The following is a 20,608-nucleotide window of genomic DNA, read 5'->3' as shown; positions in this document are numbered from 1 at the left end:
CTATAGTTGCTATGGTAACACAACAAGAGTAATATAAACAAATTACCCAGTTTTTTTTAACAATATAGGGTATATTATACTACAATTCATGTAGTAAATGCCCACTTCTACAACCCTTGCACATCCTGACATCAAAGCTATTGTAACATGCATTAACAAAGTTTCCATTCACAGTTGCCCATGCACTTATGAAGACACCTTGCATGAATATCAGCTAAAACAATAAATTATGTCTGCTGTACATTTACCGTGTTGTAAAGCAGGATGAAGAAATTCTGTCTTTATTGAGCAAACAGATCATTGACACAAGGGCATTCTATTTACATTTTTAACTTGTAAATTGTTTTAAATTTAAAATTGTAATATATGCATCAGTGTAAAACCGATGACTGGTGGAAAAACATATTCTGTAATATTAAAACCACAAGGGACTCCACTTTTGCCATGGCCTTTTTTGCTGTTGGTGTTTGAACAAACTTATCCCTCAGGTTTTTCCAAACCTTTCCAAAACTTTCCTCCTCTCCTACTGCTGTTGCAACTTCTAGCCAAGAATTATTGGTCATCTGGTTCTCCCTATGATCACACATGGATGGATCATAAAGATGTCTGTATAGTCGACAGTTTTACCCGTTTTAGACAAAATCGTCGCCATGGAGTGCCGGTAAGGACACGGAGACTTGAATCCCATTTAAAGTTCTTTAATGTCCATCACACATGAATAGGTACCGTCTTTTACATGGGAGTGTGTGTGTGTGTGTGTGGTTTCTCATCACTGACGCGCAGAAAACTGACTGGCATTAGGCGGAAAGCAAAGCATGCAACCTTTCTCTCTATCTGAACAGAATGACTCAATGTACCGCAGACCTAAGCTGCATTTTGGTTGGCTGCCTGTGCTCGTGATTGGTGCATGATCAAGTGCTAGCTCTATAGGAGTCTGCTTGCGATGTCACAGCATGCATGCGTGATGAGAGAGCACAGCTTGTGTCCAGCTATGGGGTCAGCCTAACAACCTCTTTTATAGAATGTAAGACTTTTTAAGGCCTTAAATTTAGATTTTTAAATTTTAGACTTTTTAAGAAGTCGCGGAAACCCTGGATTCACCCATAGCACCACTTCACTGGCACTCTAGCTGAGCCCCTCTTTTACTTCATATCACTACTGACAATATTTAGCACTCATAACACTCCCATGCTGACAACCACTGCACCTCTGCAACAGCAGAGTCACTCTGCCGAGCCTTATTCTCCCTCTGCACCCCCTCCCTCTCTCTCACAAACCGCCCAGTAGCATGATTCTGATTGTAGAGATGATTCATAACAGTTCTCCGCCTCTCAGGCTTTCCCCAGACTCTCCAGGCACTCTTTCATAGGGTGTCTGCGGGGTCTATGAGGGTGTTGGGAGTTGAGAAGTTTGGGGACCCTAAAACTATTAGAAAGTCTTGGAATCCTTTGCAAGGTACTAAAATGTTATAATTTTTTGTACAAGGTATCGCTGTATGCTAAAAGTTTGACTGTATTAAATCTGTGAATTTCAGGATGTTATGTAGTTACGAAATCAGTAAAATCCTACAAGATTTGACAGCTTGCTGCTTGTTTACTGCAGTTACCAAGGCAACACCAATATTTCTGCAGCTCTATAGGTGACAACCTGTTAAATTGGCTAGATTTAATAGATCTGTAATCCATGTATGAATGTTTAGTTTGGATTAATTTCTTACATTAAATATTCAGTAAATATACTGTAAGATAAATCTCGCCGGTATTTCTAATAAAAAAGTGGTTGTAAGGTCTTTAAATGTAAGAAAAGAGTCTTAAAAAAGTTATTAAAAGGTGTTGAATTACACTCTTTGATTCCTGTATATACTCTGTTTCAGAATATGAGCAGCCACCACAGAAGCAAAAAGGGGTTTCACAACAACAAATCCAGATTCTGGGAAGGTGATCATCCGCCATAGATATATTAAGCCTTTATCATGCCTTTAAGACATACATACGTCTTAGCCAAGGGCACTACAAAGAAGCCCAGATCACTCTGGCCAGCCATCAACCCACATCTACTTAGGGCAAGGGCATGACCCAGCCACCTTCCCTTCTTCTTTTCCTTCCTTCTAGACTGAGTAACACTAGTCACGTAGTTAATCGGAATTGCATCCAAGCCCCCTCGTCACCCTGCCACCCCTGGTCGTTTCCGCAGAAATCTTCACAGCCCCCTCCCATTTCCTGACTCCTGCCAAACCCTGCCCCTCCTATGGCTCTGACTCCCGCTGGAGTGTTACCCCGAGCTTTGACTCCCACAGGAGTCATCTTGCTGCCATATCTATATACCCAAGTACACAAATATATATTTATATATTGCGCTGTCACTCCCCGCTCCCCACAGAGTGTTCCTCAAGCACCTAACTCATCCCGTCACCCTCTAATAGGAATCTTCACTGTCCAAATCACCTTTTTCCCAGACTCCAGCTAGAGTTGGCCAACAAAGACCTGTTCCAGCATAGCCCTATATATATATATATATATATATATGGACTTTCGTTTATAGATATATATTTATATGGAGCGCTGTCACTCTTCGCTCTGGTCTTCGCTCTATCACAGAAGTCTCGTAATTGGCCCCTCCAGGCCTTAGATTACCCCATCATATATAAACAATTGATTCCCGTCCCTCCTTAAAGATCTGGGTACACTTGCCTAAGTACACCGATGCCTTATAGACGTCAATGCCACAGTCTTTCAGATCGCTCTCATAGAAGATCACATTGTTTCTTTCCAGCTGCTGGAAGGCCAGGAGACAGGAGACATCTGCTGTGTTTTCTCCATCATACTTTCTTCTGCTCTGCTGGATCTGAAAGCGGAGAAAGTGTGTGTACATCTGTGTCAGAGTCTTGGGAGATTCCTGCAGTGTTTCAGCATGAGCCCTGTGTTTCAGTTTCAGTATGTTCTGGAGAACAGTGGCTGAAATACAGCAGAAGACTGGGATGTGGCACATAATAAAGAGACTCTTTGACTGTTTAATGTGATCAATGATTTCTCTGGCCTGATTCTGATCTGTGAGTCTCTTTCTGAAGTACTCCTCCTTTTGGGCATCATTGAATCCTCGTATCTCTGTCAGCCGGTCGATACAGTCAGCAGGAATCTTACTGGCAGCTGCTGGTCTGCTGGTGATCCAGATGAGAGCAGAAGGAAGCAGATTTCCCTTGATGAGGTTCGTCAGGAGAACATCCAGAGAGACTGCTGAAGATACATCACCACACGTCTCATTACCAGCAAAGTTCAGAGGAAGACGACATTCATCCAATCCATCAAGGATGAACAGGACTTTGAATCGTGTGCTTCTTGTAAGATTCAGTCCTTTAGTCTCTGGGAAAAACTGAGTTATGAGGTCTTTTAAACTTTGTCTTTCTTTCTCCTTTAAGTTCATCTCTCTGAATGGAAGAGGAAATATGAAGCTGATGTCTTGATTTTCTTTCCCTTCAGCCCAATCCAGAACAAACTTTTGCACAGAGACTGATTTCCCGATGCCAGCAACTCCTTTTGTCAGGACAGTTCTGATCTGCTCGTCTTGTTCAGCTGCTTCAAACAAATGTTTGCATTTAACCTGTATCTCTAGTGACTGATGACGTCTGGAAGCAGCTTCAATCTGTCTGATCTCATGTTCAGTGTTGACCTGTTCACTCACACCCTGAGTGATATAGAGATCTGTGTAGATGTTATTCAGAAGAGTGGAGTCTCCTTGCTGAGCAATTCCTTCAAACACACTTTGATATTTCTTCTTCAGGCTACATTTAAGCTGATTAATGAAGAACAGCTCACCTAAACACAGGAGCAAAAAAACAGAGAGATTTAGTCTTGACTTTTTTGTAAGTGACAGTCTGACAGATCGCCATGAGTAGGGCCAGACTGAACCTTCAGACTTTTTTTTTTTTTGCTATTTTTGAGGAAAATTGTGTAGTATCATAACTAAAAACTTAATACATATCTAGTTAGATCCACTTAATTGGTAAACAAAACACAAGACTCTTAAATAACAGATGTACTAAAGGACAGAAAATATGACTTTACAAACTGCACTGTCATCATCAACATTTTCATATTAGTCAACAATATTTCTGAAATTAATAAACTGAATGAATATAAATGAACACACATCTACACAGGTAAATAGACTCAATGATGGGCTAAAAATCTGTAGAAATCTGCAGGTTTTGTGTGGGTCTAGCCATGAGTCTCTTACCCTGGAGAGTATCAGCAGCTTGATCTTGCTTCATCTCTCTCAGGAAGAAGAGTGTGAGATCAAGAGCTGCTTCTGTGATAATGCTTCTGTTCTCAATAAACTCCTTTATAAACTCTTGTCTGTTTTCTTCTTGTAAGATTTTCTTAAATTTCTCCAGTTTATTCTTCAGTAATCTGATAATTTTACTCTCAAGATTCTATGAGTTAAGAAAAGAGAAGATCAACATTTAACCAAAACATTCATTTGCATACAGTTGTACATCCACAACATACTCGATAATCAAAAATACATTCTATTAAGAGTCTGGTAAATGCTTGATTCTGATTAGCTGATAAATATTCAAAGGTCATTTTCAGATAAATACAGCTAAAATTTATCCAAGCAGGTTTCCAGCACATTACACTTAAGGGGGTCACACACCGGATGCACCACTCAGCACCGCAACACATTTATCATTAATTATTTAATTTATCTCTGACAACACCAAAAATAAATAACTATTTTTTTGCCATAAATTTTAAATAACCTGTCAAGAAGCTAAATACAGATGTATACACACTTTTTTTATTAAACAAAACTTTTTTTTTTTTTTTTTTTAATTTGACATTTTAGAAATAATTATTGTCATGCCTCTGAAACAATGCACAGTCTATGTCCTGGCTAAAGATCTCAGATCACCAGTTAACTAAAAGGGGAATTAATCTCCTATTAAAGCAATCTTATTGTAGAAGATATAATTAGCACACATTAACAAATATAACTGTGAGCAAAAGAAAGCAGGTGAAAAACAAACCGTGTGTGATAATGAAAGGATGGTCCCATTAACATTAGGCCTGTTAATAATCTGTTCAAAGAAGGGTGCAGCTTACAAAAATACATATTTTTAAAAATCTGGAGCTCTTGAAAGGAGGAGGACAGTGTGTGCACGAGCATCACCTTTTGCCAAGTGTATTTCTGTTTGCAGGCACTGTTGCCTCATTGAAAGGAAACAGGACTGCACACACTTTTTAAACAGTTATCATCCTCTCATTCAGTATATACTGCTTGAGCAAAGTTATTATTTAACAGTCCTGCCGCTTCTCAATTCTAAGATCACATTTTGGGCCGTCTTTATTGTCGAACCCTGCTTTTAAGAAAACCTCAATTTAAAAATGATTTCCAACCAGCCAAAGTGTCTAGTGAGAGCGACTGTCTTACCCACCACAGCTGAACTCTACCCGCATTTGGCAGGTGTAAATGTCAAGCCCTGATGTCATTTAAAATTAACCTATTCAGATGGCGCTCTGTGGCATGGCAGAAGTGTGAACAGTGTCCTGAGTCATAGCTGGGCGTCGTGGACAGCCGCCGACTTCTGACATCTATGTGCGTAGCCTGATAGATAACTATGTTTAGAAATCTAAAATAAATGATGTTGCGGTGTGCGACCGCCTTTACATATCACTACTGCTGAATGATTTCAGACATTTCACAGTTACAAAGAACAAAAATTACACCAAAACACAACACAGTCTTTGGATAAGATGCAAGAGACTAGTCCTACACACAGGAGCAGTTTGAGAACTAATAGCTGACCAATGTCTGAAATACAACATCTGAATGGCTGTGGGAACTATAGTGCAATAAACATCTACACAAAGACATCTTGGCTAAATTTGGACTGTCAGTGAAAATCTAACAGACGTCTAAGATTAGCTCTAATCTAGACTAGTCATCAAATACACATGAATGAACACAAATGTGAAAAGTTTTGCTAATTTAGTGTCTTTGTTGCTATAATTAGCGGCTTTGCAGATTTTTCCAGTGACAAGATGTCAAAAAAATCTTTTTATTTTTGGAGTCACTGGAGACTCTGATGTGTCTGTACTGTACCGTTCCTGCTCTTCTATATGAGCAGGGATTTTCAGCCATTTCAAAGCACCAACTGCAAATTATTCAGCAACTTTATTTAAAAACAACTTCTGGACCAAAGTCTCGAGAGAGTGAGGTATTTCCTTGGTACAGTCAGATCTCTGCTTCTCCTTTGTTTTAAATTTAATCACTTTAATATTTGGCAGCAGTTATTGAACTTGTGTGTTTATCATATGAGAGAGATTACTGTACACAAAACAGGTTTGAGAGGAGTGAGATTTTTCATGACTAATCAATCCTTGTCACATGGCTATATAAGCAGCTGCCATTGCACCGTGTCAGCTGACAGTTTTAACAGATTCAGATATGCAAATTTATGCATATGTCACCTAGTGACACCCAGTACATTCATAATTACAACAAAACTAGAAGTTCTTTTAAAATGAGTAAAACTGACAGGGAGTCGTTTCACTTTCTGTGTCTTCTGTCAACATGACTGGCAAACATGTCAGAGAAAACAGCTGAATCTTCAGGAGCAAACTCATTTAGAAAACAAATGCTCTTTATTTTAGTTAACTGTATGAAAAGAGTGCAAAGCAGAACTCTGAGCTCATCAGCCGGCTAATCACATGACGAGTATTTTAAGAGTGTTTTGTGACCATCCTGAAATAACAGAATATGTTTCTATTGGGGACTAATTCATCATCTCTTCCCGTCTGTTTCTACTGTGCTGTTTGTCGTCTCCAGTCTGCATTTCACAAATGTGTTAAATAAGACCCTCCCTCACCTCATGGTTGGGATAACTAGGTAACTAGAAAACAACTTTTTGCCTTGTCGAAATCATGAGAAGTTAGGTCACGATCAGAGGAAAACAAGAAAGAAAGATTTGTTTAATGTATGGCGCTCCATAGCTTAAGACAGGTCAAGCAGGTTACAAGATCCAGTTCTCAAAAGTCTTGTGAGCAAATATTTCTGTGTTTCATGGAGTTATTTTAGAGACATTAATTAATCAAAATAAGTTTTTCTCACGTGGAAGATAGACTGGAGATTGTCTGTGAAGCTCTTGTGTCTCCTGTGAGTCTCGTCTCCTGAATCTGCTGACTCATATTCAACACTGTTAACAGATAAAACTACTGTAATTACACATTTACAGGCAAACACATACAGATATTCAGTCATTCATTTGCCTACGGCACTATTCCTTTATTTATCAGGCGTCACCACAGCAGAATGAACTATTCCAGCATATGTTTTACACAGTGAATGCCATTCCAGCTGCAACCCAGTACTGGGGAAACACCCATACATGCTTTAAGAGTTTACACTTAGCTGATGATTAATTATAAAGCTTGTTTGGCATGCCGCCCCGGCAGAGAGAGCCCTGAGCTCATAAGATCCTTGAGCCCTGGGCTCCCTCCTGTTGCAAGGCGAGAGGGGAGTTTGAGCTCAGGTAGATCTGGAGAACTCCCCTGGTGTAGTAGCTAATGAACAGATAGTAATTGCTTTTAAGAGATAACTACTTACTAGGAGCATGTCTGTGGTGCCGATTTGGATTAGTCAAATCACTTAAGCTGCATGTTTTTGGACGGTGGGAGGAAACCAGGGAACCCGGGGGAAACCCACGTGAACATGGGGAGAAGGCGTAAACTCCGCACAGAAATGTCTGCTGGTTTTGTTAATGACCAGAACCAAAGACGTTCTTGGTGTGAGGCAACAGTGCTAACCACTGGGCCACCGTGCCACCCATCTAGAAAAGAAAGATGAGTTGGGGTGGAAGGGGGGATTCTTCAAAAGAAAGATGGCTGTGATATGAAACCTAGGGCACTTACAGTGGACTAGGAATCGTCTAATTGGTGAATCGTGAATTGGATAATGCAGGGCAGCTGCGAGCAAACATAAGCATGTGATCCTCTCAACATTCTTTTATAAAGAAACTTCATTCATTTACAAGACCTCAGAAAGTAGCTGTGGATACAAATAATTTTAAAAGAAATATATTTGATTTACTGTTTATTATTACACAAAAGCCTTAAGCTACAGCAGCTATGATTATTTTTCAAATCTGCATTCAGACACATTTACTGAACAGTTTTGGCTATAAACATCTTTTATATTCTAATAGTGAGGAAACGATGATGAAGAATTTGAATTGAAGTGAATAGTCCATACATGTATGTGTTAAATTGACATGGAAATATAAAATAATGATTTACTGAAAATACTCTGAGTAAAAAACTAAATCTGCCACCAGGAGTCTGTAAATGTCTTAATGAGCCAATAAAGTCATTCAGGAATGGGTCTCTTTACTGAAATGTTGGTTCACAATAACATGTTGGAAACAGTCCATGTGTGAATAATAATGTGAAACACAAAATACCTTTGTGCAGATGATGGTGTTTCCTCTCTGAGGTCTGGTGGATAACCTTTAGCGCAGTCACTCTTCAGAGACTTAGAGCTGGACACACATGATCCTGATCTCACACTGAACACACAAACACACCAGAGGAAAATGAGTGTCACAACCTGGTCTAACTTTATATGAACAAGAGGATATTTTACTACCAGAGTAATTTCCGATGCATTATTAAAGTTACAAACAGCAGTTTAATGGTCAGATATTTGTCCTTATTAGGAGTGTGGATGAAGACAGAAGAATTTAAGATAATGATATAACACTGTTCTTGTGTTTCTTAATTATTGTGCCTGTAAAGTGTTGTGTAAGTATAATTAAAAACATCCTGATGAATACTGAAACAGTCCATGTGTGAGCAATAATGAACAACACAACATACTTTTGAGCAGATAATGGTGTTTTCTCTCTGAACACTGGTGGATAATCTTTAGAGCAGTCACTCTTCAGAGACACAGAGCTGGACACACATGATTCTGATCTCACACTGAACACACAAACACACCAGATGAATAAACTGAAGGACAAACTTCAGTTTTATTGTTTTTTTCAGTTTAATTCAGCACAAACTAATTGTTGGCTGAAGGTCTGTCTGATCAGGTCTGCTACACAGGAATCATGGGTAAACATGACACACATTGAGCTCTATTAAATATGACCCCAGATCGAGCTGTCTGTAATCTAGAATGATCTAAACACATTTGCTGAAGCTGTAAACTGAAGCTTTGTCCATCATTTGATCAGGCAATAGCAACACAAATAAGTGCATTGTTGTTGGTCTTTGTTCTTCAGAGAAAGTGTTGAAATAATGGTGTAAAAAGTCAATACCTGAGCAAACAATTATTGGTATTGGTCGGGTCATATATTAACTGAACTTCTGCTGTTGTGTGTGAGATGCTGTGCATCCTAATTAGCATTTCTGCAGAAGTAGATACACGCTGGTCCAAAAATAAATTCAGCTCTGCAGAAACTTCCTGTCTGAAGAAAGGTGTTAAAGCTGAACACAGAGCACAGAAAGTGTTATGCTTTTATAGTTGTGCAGAGAATTGGTAGAAAAAGAGGACTTATGTCTGGGGTGCGGCCAATGGAGGACTGGACAATGATTGACAAATGAAGAATTTAACTAAACTTCACCTGTTAAAATCAGCTGCCTATATAAGCTGAAGTCAAGAAAAGAAAGTTGTTGTGCACCTCCTTAATGTATCTTCTGCATTGAATTGAAGACAATAGAATACTGTGAATCGAACTATTCATTTGTAACCAATAAATTGTTACGATTTTTGACATTGAAGAAAAACCTCTCCTGACCTTTTTTTTATTGAGCACGCATAGAACTGATTAATATTCTAATACTAATTACCCTAACCTGCCTAGTTAACCTAGTGAAGCCTTTAAATGTCACTTTAAGCTGTATAGAAGAGTCTTGAAGAATATCTAGTCTAATATTATTCAGTCATCATGGCAAAGATAAAACAAATGAGTTATTAGAGATGTGTTATTAAAACTATTATGATTAGAAATGTGCTGGAGAAATCTGCTCTCCGTTAAACAGAAATTGGGCAAAAATTAATCAGGGGGGCTAATAATTCTGACTTTAACTGTATGTTTGGCTTTTGACACATCCTTTAAAATACGTGGTTAAGAGATTAGAGCTTTTAACTTTGTTTTTATTTGTGGGGCCGGTGAAAATTTTAGCAGGGCAAGTAAGCATCTGAATCCCTGGCCCAGTAGGAAAAATCCTTACGGCCCTATCATACACCCGGCACAATGTGGCGCAAGGCGGGGCACAATAGCCTTTTGCTATTTTCAGCTTGGCGCAAAAGTTGTTTTGAGGTGTTGCGCTACGCTGTTTAAATAGCAATTGCATTTGCACTCATATGTGCGCTCATAGGCGTTCTGGTCTAAAAAGGAAGGTGTTCTAAGGCGCACTGCTGGCGCGTTGCTATTTTGAGAAACTATTATAGATTTTTCATTAGACCAAAACTAACCCAGTATAAACTCCGGCGCAGAGTTGCGCCTCGCTTACACACTGCTACACACAAGATGTAGAGCAATACGCAAATATCTTTACATATGAAAAAATGTAAATATTAAGGATATATAGGATATAAATATAAAGGATTAAAATATTACAAAACATATTATTTTTTAGCCTACATAAATATGAAAAATCACTGCTTTTATGTCTTCTTCATCTCGGGAGGCTTTTTCAGTTCATTCATAACAATTTGCTTTTGTATAATGTTATTATTATTAGCAGTATTATTTATTATATACATATGTATATTTGTTTTATTAAAAACAAGCTTAGATTTGCCCACCTGTCAGGTTTTAGACCATATGGGGCACCGCATGTTGAAGTGGATTTTATACTCTTTAAAGTGTGAAGTTAATATATATATTCAAATTGTATGTGTATAATCTGCTTGTAGACTTGCATACCATTAGAAGAATTACCATATCACAAGAACTGGATAAGTTATATAGTTACCAGGTTTGGGTCAGGGGTTAATCTAGGTGGAAATTGAGGTCAGGGGTTAACCTAGGTGGAATTTGTGTGACATATGTAGAAATAAGGGAAAAACAGATGACAGAGGTGGAATTTGGAGTCAAGGGTTAAACTAGGAGGGATCTTGTGTGACATATGTACAACAAAGGCAAAAACAGAGTATTTAAGGAGGGCAGAAGATGAGTGACACAGAATTTTTCAGACAGGGATGCTACTGGGGGTCTCCTGAAAGTTCTCCTTTGTTGTCGACAATAAAGTATATTCTTCTGATACTCATAACCTCCAGACTGAGTTTGATTTAGTAAGAGAAAATCCAAGAAAACCACCACAATGTGTATTTGGATATGACTCTTTAACTTTTAAAACTTCATTATTATTGTTCATTTATTCGTTTGCTGGAAATTAGAACTAAATTTAGAAATAGTTTTGAAACAAATATTTGCGCTTAACAAACTAAATAAATTTTTTATAGGCTAATTGATGTCTGTGCGTAAAGGTTTCCCTATCCACGAGAGCGAAAGTGAAAGTAGACCGATTATCTCTCATTCTTGCGCGGTAGATAATCTGTTTAACTCTTTTCTTTTAAAAAACTGTTAACTGTTTGCTTGTGAAATGCTCAGTTTTTCTACTTAGACTTACTTTGCGTCCTGTAAATAGCAAATGCGTTTATGGCACGACGCAGCTGGCTCTTAAAGGGAATGGGATATGAGACTCTGATTTGTTTTTTCTCAAAACACACCAATAACTCAAAATAAACTCAACCCTTTTAGACCATGCGCCACAGCACAAAGCGGATTTTCCCGTTTAAATTAGCATATATGGATTCTAACACGTCCTGAAAGCGTTTGCGCCCTGCGCTTTGCGCATGGTCCGTCAAAATAGAGCCACTTAAAAGTTGAACCCTGTGTTCGTTTAACCCCTGATCTAACACCTCAGAGGGACATTATAAAATGCTTAACGTGGAAAAAAGCTCAGACCACAGGTTTACCCCCACTGCTGGTCTCACTAACAGCACTTCCAGCAGCAACCTAGCTTTCCCGTGTGGTCTCCCATTCAGCTACTGATCGGGCACAGCCCTGCTTAGCTTCAGTGAGTGACCATGTGAGAGTTTTAGAGAGGTAGCTGCTGGCTAGTTGAATTAATTATAGCTTAATATAAGCTCTGAACCCTGCATCTTAAATGTAAGGAACAGGGAAGGAGACTGAAGGGAATAATAAGTTTGGGTTTTAATATTAACCCAGTATTTGTTGCTTCCCTTTTTTTCTGTTTTTTTATATTAATATTTTTCATTATTTACTTATTGATTTGATTATTTGCGGATCAATCTTTGCATTAATGTAATTGTTTTGTTGTTGTTTTCTTGAGTTTTTAATGTATATTCTATTACTAAGTAATGCATTTTCTGTTTTGGCTATTTATCACTCGCTGTCTTTCATTGCAGGGTTTTTACTTTTGGAATTAATAAATAAAAATAAAAAACTCAAGAATATTTTATAGAGTCTTTAGTCAGTTTGCTAAATTAATGAAATATGTTTTAAACACTCCAGAAGGATGCAAAGTAGGAATCACTGCTTCCTTTATTAAAGATAGTTTAATTCTTCATTTGTTAAGCTGCTAGTTGACAGAAACAGCGCTGTTTTAAAATGTCCAAGTCATTCAGACAGTTATTAAGTAGAAGAAATTAAGCTTTACTTTTCTGTTTCATTGATTGTACTTAATAAGCAATATAATCATTGTGGGCTGGTTTGCAATGGCAATACTCCACTGTTTAGAGCGAGGTAGGACCCCAAATTGATTCTGCTTAGGGCCCCCAAATGTACAGGGCCGGCCCTGCCTTTTCCTTATAATGGACTTCAATGGGGAGAAAACGCTTAACGTGAGTTTTTTTCCCTTTATCTGGACAATTGGGACTCGTTTTTTCAACAGTAGTTAGGATGAATTACAAGAAAAGTTTGACAGAAGTTTAGGTTTCTCTGGTAGATGTTTTGGTATGTTAATTATTATTTTTTTTTATGTTAAGTGTTTTATAATGTCCCACCTCAGATATTTCACATTTGATACGTGCATACTATGTGTCTGTCACAACAACTTCCGTCCTAGCCAGCTATTTATTTATTTATTAGCTTAGTTAGTAGTTAGTTAGCACTAAAACAGTTAAATGCAGTTCAAGGAACATCAATAATTGAGGTAAAGTTGGTTTTATATTCACACATTCAGACTTTCTCCTTAATAAGATCATTTCAGAAAAGTCTTGTAAATAGCGAGATCATATTAGCAGGCGATCACTATCAAAATGTACAAGACTGTTCACGGTCAATTAAACAATGCTAATGTTTTAAAGTCGTACTTGCATGTGATTTTAGTCTGAATGGTCAAAGTACCACGGTAAACAGTGTATGGAGCTGTCACTGGACGAATGTGCGAATATAAACCAGCTTATAGAGGTAAAGTTGGTTTTATATTCACACATTCGTTCATTTAGAAGTCTCTATATTATTTACCATATTACTTTGAATATTCGATTATGACTTGAAAACAACTTCAACACTGTTTATTTGACTGTGAACAATGTTGTACTTTGATAGTCATTAGCTGTTAATATGATTTCACTGTTTGCAGTTTGCAAATAATACTTTAAAGAAATTATATTATTAGGGGGAAAGTTTGAATGTGTGAATATAAAACCAGCTTCACCTCAATCCGCATCTTCCTGTTAACGGAAGCTCTGCTTTCACTTTCAAGACTCTCTCTCTCTCTCTCTCTTTCTCTCTCTCTGTTTAAAGTTGATTTTGTGCTGAATGATCTGAAATCATTGTGTAAGACTAATATAGAGAAGCACAAACACGTTCAAGTGTGTAAAACTGGTTTTGTGTGTTTTATACAGTGTTTAAATGACTGTTTTGACACAGTGTCTAACCAAAGTTTGAGGATTTGATCTTCAGGATCAGACATTTAAATCACACTCACACATCTAAACTAGGGATGGCTGACGTGAAACTGATGTTTCGACACAGTGTCGAGATCCCGAAGTGCAAGTGTTTCGAAACACTGCACCGAAGCATGATTCGAAGCACCCAAGTCACGTGACTAAAGTGTTTCGAAACACCTAGTCACGTGACTAAAGCGATTCAAAGCATCGATCAGCTTAGAAACGTTTCGAGACCTGGCGAATCCTCATTTGATTGCCAAGATCATCAAATGATCTCTGTCTCATATGGCTTAGAGGACTGTGAGTTAGCTAATTGATTCTATGCTTTGCATGATGTTTTGGGTTCGAATCCCGACTTGTACAAATACTCTGAAATCATGGTTTTATGTATTTTAATCATGTTTCTGTTTTGTGTAGCCTAAATAGGATACAGCTGCAGTTATGCCATCAATTTAGCATCATTTTTGTAACACTGTAAAACAATAATAAATATTTTTACAGTATGGTGGGGTTTAGGGTTTGGGTAGACATTAATAAAATACAATAAATGGGAAATTTAATGAATATTATAAATAATTCTTGATAACTTCAGGCCACCGTTTTTGATCTAGCAACAACCTTGTTTTAAGACAAAAACGACATATTTATTCACAAATTGTTCAATCGGATATCAGACCAATGTTGAAACAAAATGATACAAGAGCAAAGCATTACCAACTGGTATTAAAGCATTTCAAAACAACTGCGACAGCCTGACTTCAAAACCTACTAACCACGCATGGAAGACTGACTCTTTAACCACTATACTATGTTACTTGAAGGAGCATACATACAAAGTTGGGTGTAATTCCTCAATTTGTTCAACTGTTCTTTGCTGAAGCTGTTTCAGTGCAATACATCAAAAAATGACCACTAGATGTCACTGTAGAGTGGGGTTTCGAAACGTTTCGAAGCTTCGACACATTTGCTTCGACTGTTTCAGTGTTTCATGAAGCCTCGCTTTACCCACCACTAATCTAAACCCTAAACCCATTTTTTTGACTCTTTCGGTTTGTCAACATCTTCTACCGCCACCTGCTGGACTGACATGAAGCCAATATTATGAAGCTGCAGGCCCGGAGACCCAACCGCATGCTCATGTATCTCTTATACTTTGAACTGTGTCTATTATGTCCCTCCCCTCTACTCCATATGCCTGTGTAGTGCTTGTAATTTTAGGTAATATTTTCCTAAGTCTGTTTGCTAAAACCTTTGCTAAAATTTAAAAATCTGTATTTAGCATTGTTAAGGGCCTATAATTCTTTAGATCTGAAGGACTTCTTCTTTTGTGTATCATTTTAATCATTCCTGTCTTCATTCTTTCACTTAATTCTTTTTTGTTAAAAACCTCATCATATACTTCTTTTAAAACACGTACTATAATTTCTCTAAAATTCTTATAAAACTCATTGTTTAAACCATCTATGCCTGGACTCCTCTCCGTAGCTAACTGTCCTATTGCTGCATCAATTTCTACTTCTGTTATTCCTGCATCACAAAAAATGTATCTTCTTCTGAAACTTTTGCTTTTATTTGATTTGAAAGAAACTGTTTATCAACCTTTATAATTCCTTGTCTCTTAAACATATGTTCATAGAAATGTTTAACAGCTATTAAAATTTCCTCAGTTCCTTGTTTTAATTCTCCATTTTTATCCAACACCTCTTTCATTAAGTCTGCTTTCTGTCAAGTCTTTTTTTAAAGTTTTTTAAGAACTAAGATCTCCTTCAACAGTGTACTTTGCTTCTAATTATAGCCCCTCTGCATTTTTCATTTTCCATCTATTTTAGTTGTTCTTGTAAATATATGAATTTCCCAATCTCTTCATTTTGATCTATTTGCAGTCTTTTTATTTCATCTTCTAATTCCCTTCTTATTTGAATTTCTGTATTATTTTTAACTCTTTTAACCATTATTTTTAAAATTTTACAATATTTTATTGAACATTTTTTATGTCTAACTTCATGTTGTCCCACCATTTTCTTTTATCTTCTCTATACATTCTATCCAATTCACTGTTTAAAATTATTTGTTTAATTTTACTTTGTATGTCTCATGTTTTAAAATTGTTGCATTCAAAATCCATACACCCAATCCCCTTTCAACTTTTACACAATCTAACTTCAGACAAAAAATCGAATGATCACTAAATCCAAGGTTTTTGTAAAATACACTTTTGATATAGTCTTTCATTTCTACATTACATAACATATAACCAATCCTACTTAACCTCATTTAAAACCAGTTGCATTCTTGAAAATTCCCTCTTTGTCTTATTTCTCTCTCTCCACACATCTATTAAATTACATTGTCATCATTTTCAGTAGCTCCTCCCTCCCCTTGTCTTTTCTATATACCATCTTACTCTCCAGATCTAATTATTAGATGCATGAATATTATAAATTATGAAATTATCTTCACCTTTTTCTAATTTCATCGCCATGCATTTCCCAACTCCATCATCAAATATTACTTTTTATTTTTCATATATACCTCTTTTTATTAAAATCACTACTCCACAACCCACTTTATCCTCTCCACTGTTAAAATATATTTGACCATCCCATTTACTTTGAACCATTTTAAACTTAAATTTTTCCAATTTGTTTCTTGCAAAACAATCACATCAGCTTCTTTACATAACACCAACATTTTTTTAAATTTCTCCACATTCAATAAACCGCTTGCATTCCATAATAAAATGTTTAAAAACATGGTGAAAGATATTAAAATATTAAAACCACCCATTATTTTTAGTCTCATCCTCTACATCTGCATACCAATTTTTGTCACTCAACTAACAGCCCCTTCCATAAAAGAAACACAAATTAAATTCATGTTAAAAATAAATAAAATGGTTAAAAAAAACATTATTTCTCATCATCTTCTTCTGTAGTGTTTTTTTTGTTTGTTTTTTCTCTTACTAAATCAAACTCAGTCTGGAGGTTATGAATATCAGAAGAATATACTTTATTGTCGACAACAAAGGAGAATTTTCAGGAGACCCCCAGTAGCATCCCTGTCTGAAAAGTTCTGTCCCACTCATGCCCTGGCCTTACCTAAATACCCCTTTACATCCGTTGTTTTCCTTTGTTCTCCATATATTACACAAGATCCCTCCTAGTTTAACCCTTGACTCCAAATTCCACCTCTGTCATCTGTTTTTCCTTTATTTCTACATATATCACACAAGACCCCCCTAGTTTAACCCTTGACTCCAAATTTCACCTCTGTCATCTGTTTACACATGTGTTGCTCTATTCTTATCCATTTCCTGAGACACATTAGTTGTTTACTCAGGCTTTGTCCCGCTCTCTTCTCATCCACTTCTTTTTATGACCCTTTCTACATAGCACCTTAATTCTTTTAATAGTATGCAAGTCTACAAGCAGATTATACACATACAATTTGTATATATAGATTAACTTCACACTCCAAAAGGCAAAAAATCCACCTCACTTCCAGCCCTCTTAACACTTCATACCTATTTACATTTTTTACTTGCACCTTTGTCAACATCTTTTTTCTTGCACTGTCCACATTTGGTTTTACCTTTATTGTTCTTCTTCTTATTAGTCCTCTTTCCACTTTGTTCTTCTCTACATAATCTGTCAGTTTTTCTCCATTACTTTCCATTTCTTCGGCTTGATCAGTCTTATTTTGTTCATCGTTTTCCACCATATTTAAAAAGTTTTTAAAACTGTCAGTTATTTCCATTTGTGTCCACTGTTTTTGTTCTGACGTCTGTTTTTCGTTCACATTTTTTCCTCTCTCTTCCCTTATGTTGTTTGTTTCCTCCTACATAACCCTTGTTTTTAAATCTTCTTCTTCCTTGTTTTTTTCATGCACCTGTCCGTCCTCTTGTTCTGCTCCCCCTCCTTCCTCTCCTTGCATCCAACATTCACACTTGTTTAAAAATTGTTTAAATTCTGGACATTTGACATTATTACAATTCCTTGCAAAGTGTCCCTTTTCTTCACCTTTATAGCACTTAAAATCAGCGCAATCCATTAAAATGTGCTTTTTTTATTTTTTATTTTTATTTAAAACATCATCACATTACATTATCATTTAAAAACTCCAGAAATTTCACAAAACAAATACATTAAAATAAACATTCTTCATAAAATAATATCCTCTTTGGGCATCTTCCACTTTAAACCATTTAAAAACAACCTTGATCCGTCCTCAATGTCAGTGCCTGTGTAAACTCTTCTGTTTATTTTTGATATGGGATAAACTCCCCATCCTTCTAATTTTTCTAAAATTTCTCTGTCATCAAGATAGACTGGCAGGTGCACGAAAGAAACAACATAATCCCTGTTTTGCAGCTCTTTGATTTTAACAGTTCATTTCCTTAATCAACAGTTCATAGATCATTTCCTCACATGTTTCTTGCTTTTCCATAGTTAGTTCAAACTCTTTTCCTTGCCTCAGTCTCAAAGCCAGAATCTTCCCATGACCACACTTGTCTGTCACTGCTTTAATGATGTCCACAGCTCTTACCCCATTTACTTCGTCGGCATTCACTATTACTGTTACTTCTTTTAAATATTTTCTTCCACCAAGTTTTTCCTTTGTCCAGCTCGTTGTCTATCGTCCAGTCCATTGTCGTTAACCATTCTTGCCCCTCCATCCAGCCCAGTTTCGTTTGCCAAAGAACCGTCCATTTTATGCCCAGGAAAAGTGCAAAAAAAAAAAAAAAAAAAAACACCCTCCAGTTAGCAAGATGCTGCTAACTGGAGGTGGTTTAAAAAAATAAAATAAAATAGACTCTATTTCACTCCACAAAAACAACACAAACAAACACAAAACAAAAATTCCAAAATGAAGGAGACCCTTTCTCCGAACTGCAGCTGTTCACTTCCTGAATCGCTCACTAGTGTCCTCTACTGTTCCCAGGGGGATACGGCTATAAGCAGGCAAGAATTCTACCACTGAGCCACCAATGTTGACACATGTCTTTCCTTGCCTTTGTGGTGTGTGTGTGCTGCAAGGCTGTTACATGCAGCTGGAAGAGGAGCAACACAAAACATGAACTGCATAGGCCAAGAATCAGACCCGGGTCTCCTGCATGGGAGGCGAGAATTCAACCACTGAACCACCAATGCTGCCTCACATGTTCACCTGCCCTTGTGGGCTCTGAGTGCTGCCAGGCGGTTACATGCAGCTGGAAGGGGAGCAACATAAATTGCATTGGCCAGGAATCAACACGAATCCACAAATGCTGACCTGCTTATTATTTTGCCATTGGCAAGGAATCGGACCCGAATCTCCCACGTGGCAGGTGAGAATTCTACCACTGAACCACCAGTGCTGGCCCATGTTGCTCCTTGCCTTTGTGTTGTGAGTGCTAAAAGGCCGTCAACCAGAGCTGGAAGAGTAGCAACACAAAACAGGACTTACGCTGAATGGGAATCGGTGTTGTGTGAGTGCTGCAAGGCTGTTACATGTAGCTGGAAGAGAAGCAACACAAAACAGGAACTGCATTGGCCGGGTATCAGACCCGTCTCCCGCATGGGAGATGAGAATTCTACCAGTGAACCACCACTGCTGTCATGCATGTTCCCCTGCCTTTTTAGGGAGTGGGTGCTTTAATGCATTGGCTAAGAACTGTACCCCGATCTCTCGCGTGGCAGGTGAGAATTCTACCACTGAACCACCAACGCTGATAAAATTATGCTGTTGCCCTAGTGGGGCGTGAGTGCTGCAAGGCTGTTAGACACAGCTAGAAGAGGAGCAGCACAAAACAGGAACTGCATTGGCCGGGAATCTGACCTGGGTCACCCACATAGCAGGCGAGATTTCTACCACTAAGGGCTCTATTTTGACGGTCCATGCGCAGAGCGCAAAATGCAGGGTGCAAACGCTTTCAGGATGTGTCAGAATGCATTTTTGATAATTTAAGGACGGGAAAATCCGCTTTGCGCCAAGGCGCCTGGTCTAAAAGGGTTGAGTTTATTTTCTTAATGAGTTATAGGTGTGTTTTGAGAACAAACCAATTAGAGTCTCATCTCCCATTACCTTTAAGAGCCAGCTGCGTTGTGCCATAAGCACATTTGCTATTTACAGGACGTAAAGTAAGTCTAAGTGGAAAAACTGAGCATTTCACAAGCAAACAGTTAACTGTTTTTTTTAAAAAGAAAACTGTTAAACAGAGCATCTACTGCGTGAGAATGAGAGATAAATGATCTACTTTCACTTTCGCTCTTGGATATGGAAACCTTTACGCACAGACATCAATTAGTCTATAAATAATTAATTGTATTTGTTAAGCGCAAATATTCATTTCAAAACTATTTCTAAATTCAGTTCTAATTTTCAGCAAACTAATAAATGAACAACAATAACGAAGTGTGTTCAAAAACCTGAGTTATATCCTAAAACACATGCTGTGCCCCATATGGTTTAAAACCTGACAGGTGGGCAAATGTAAGCTTGTTTTTAATAAAACAAAGATAAATATGGATATAATAAATAATACTGCTAATAATAATAACATTATACAAAAGCAAATTGTTATGAATAAACTGAAAAAGCCTCCCGAGATGTAGAAGACATAAAAGCAGTGATTTTTCATATTTATGTAGGCTAGAAAATAATATGTTTTGTAATATTTTAATCCTTAATATTTATATCC

General features: G+C 37.4%; 1 protein-coding gene across 1 annotated transcript; it reads right to left on the bottom strand.

Moving 5' to 3' along the window:
• Nucleotides 1-1,941: 1,941 nt before the first annotated feature.
• LOC147844903 (NLR family CARD domain-containing protein 3-like) lies at nt 1,942-8,972 on the bottom strand. Its single transcript, XM_088650516.1, has 4 exons — nt 8,874-8,972; nt 7,111-7,195; nt 4,234-4,429; nt 1,942-3,812 (listed from the first exon to the last, which is right to left on the bottom strand). The coding sequence occupies exons 3-4, from the start codon at nt 4,265-4,267 to the stop codon at nt 2,638-2,640; spliced, it is 1,209 nt and encodes a 402-aa protein (XP_088506642.1). The 5' UTR covers nt 4,268-4,429; nt 7,111-7,195; nt 8,874-8,972; the 3' UTR covers nt 1,942-2,637.
• Between the last annotated feature and the right edge of the window lie 11,636 nt (nt 8,973-20,608).

The sequence above is a fragment of the Danio rerio genome, chromosome 4 (assembly GCF_052040795.2).
Source record: "Danio rerio strain M-AB ecotype USA chromosome 4, GRCz13ab, whole genome shotgun sequence".
Taxonomy (NCBI): Eukaryota; Metazoa; Chordata; class Actinopteri; order Cypriniformes; family Danionidae; genus Danio; species Danio rerio.
Note: the sequence above shows the minus strand (reverse complement) of the source record. Positions and strands in the feature narration are given on the sequence as shown.

Excerpts from the sequence above, each read along its gene's own strand:
- LOC147844903 (XM_088650516.1), bottom strand. The coding sequence starts at position 4,267 with ATGAAGCAAGATCAAGCTGCTGATACTCTCCAGG. Across the intron at positions 3,813-4,233 it reads AGCTGCTGATACTCTCCAGG|GTGAGCTGTTCTTCATTAAT; the intron begins GTAAGAGACTCA and ends TCCTGTGTTTAG.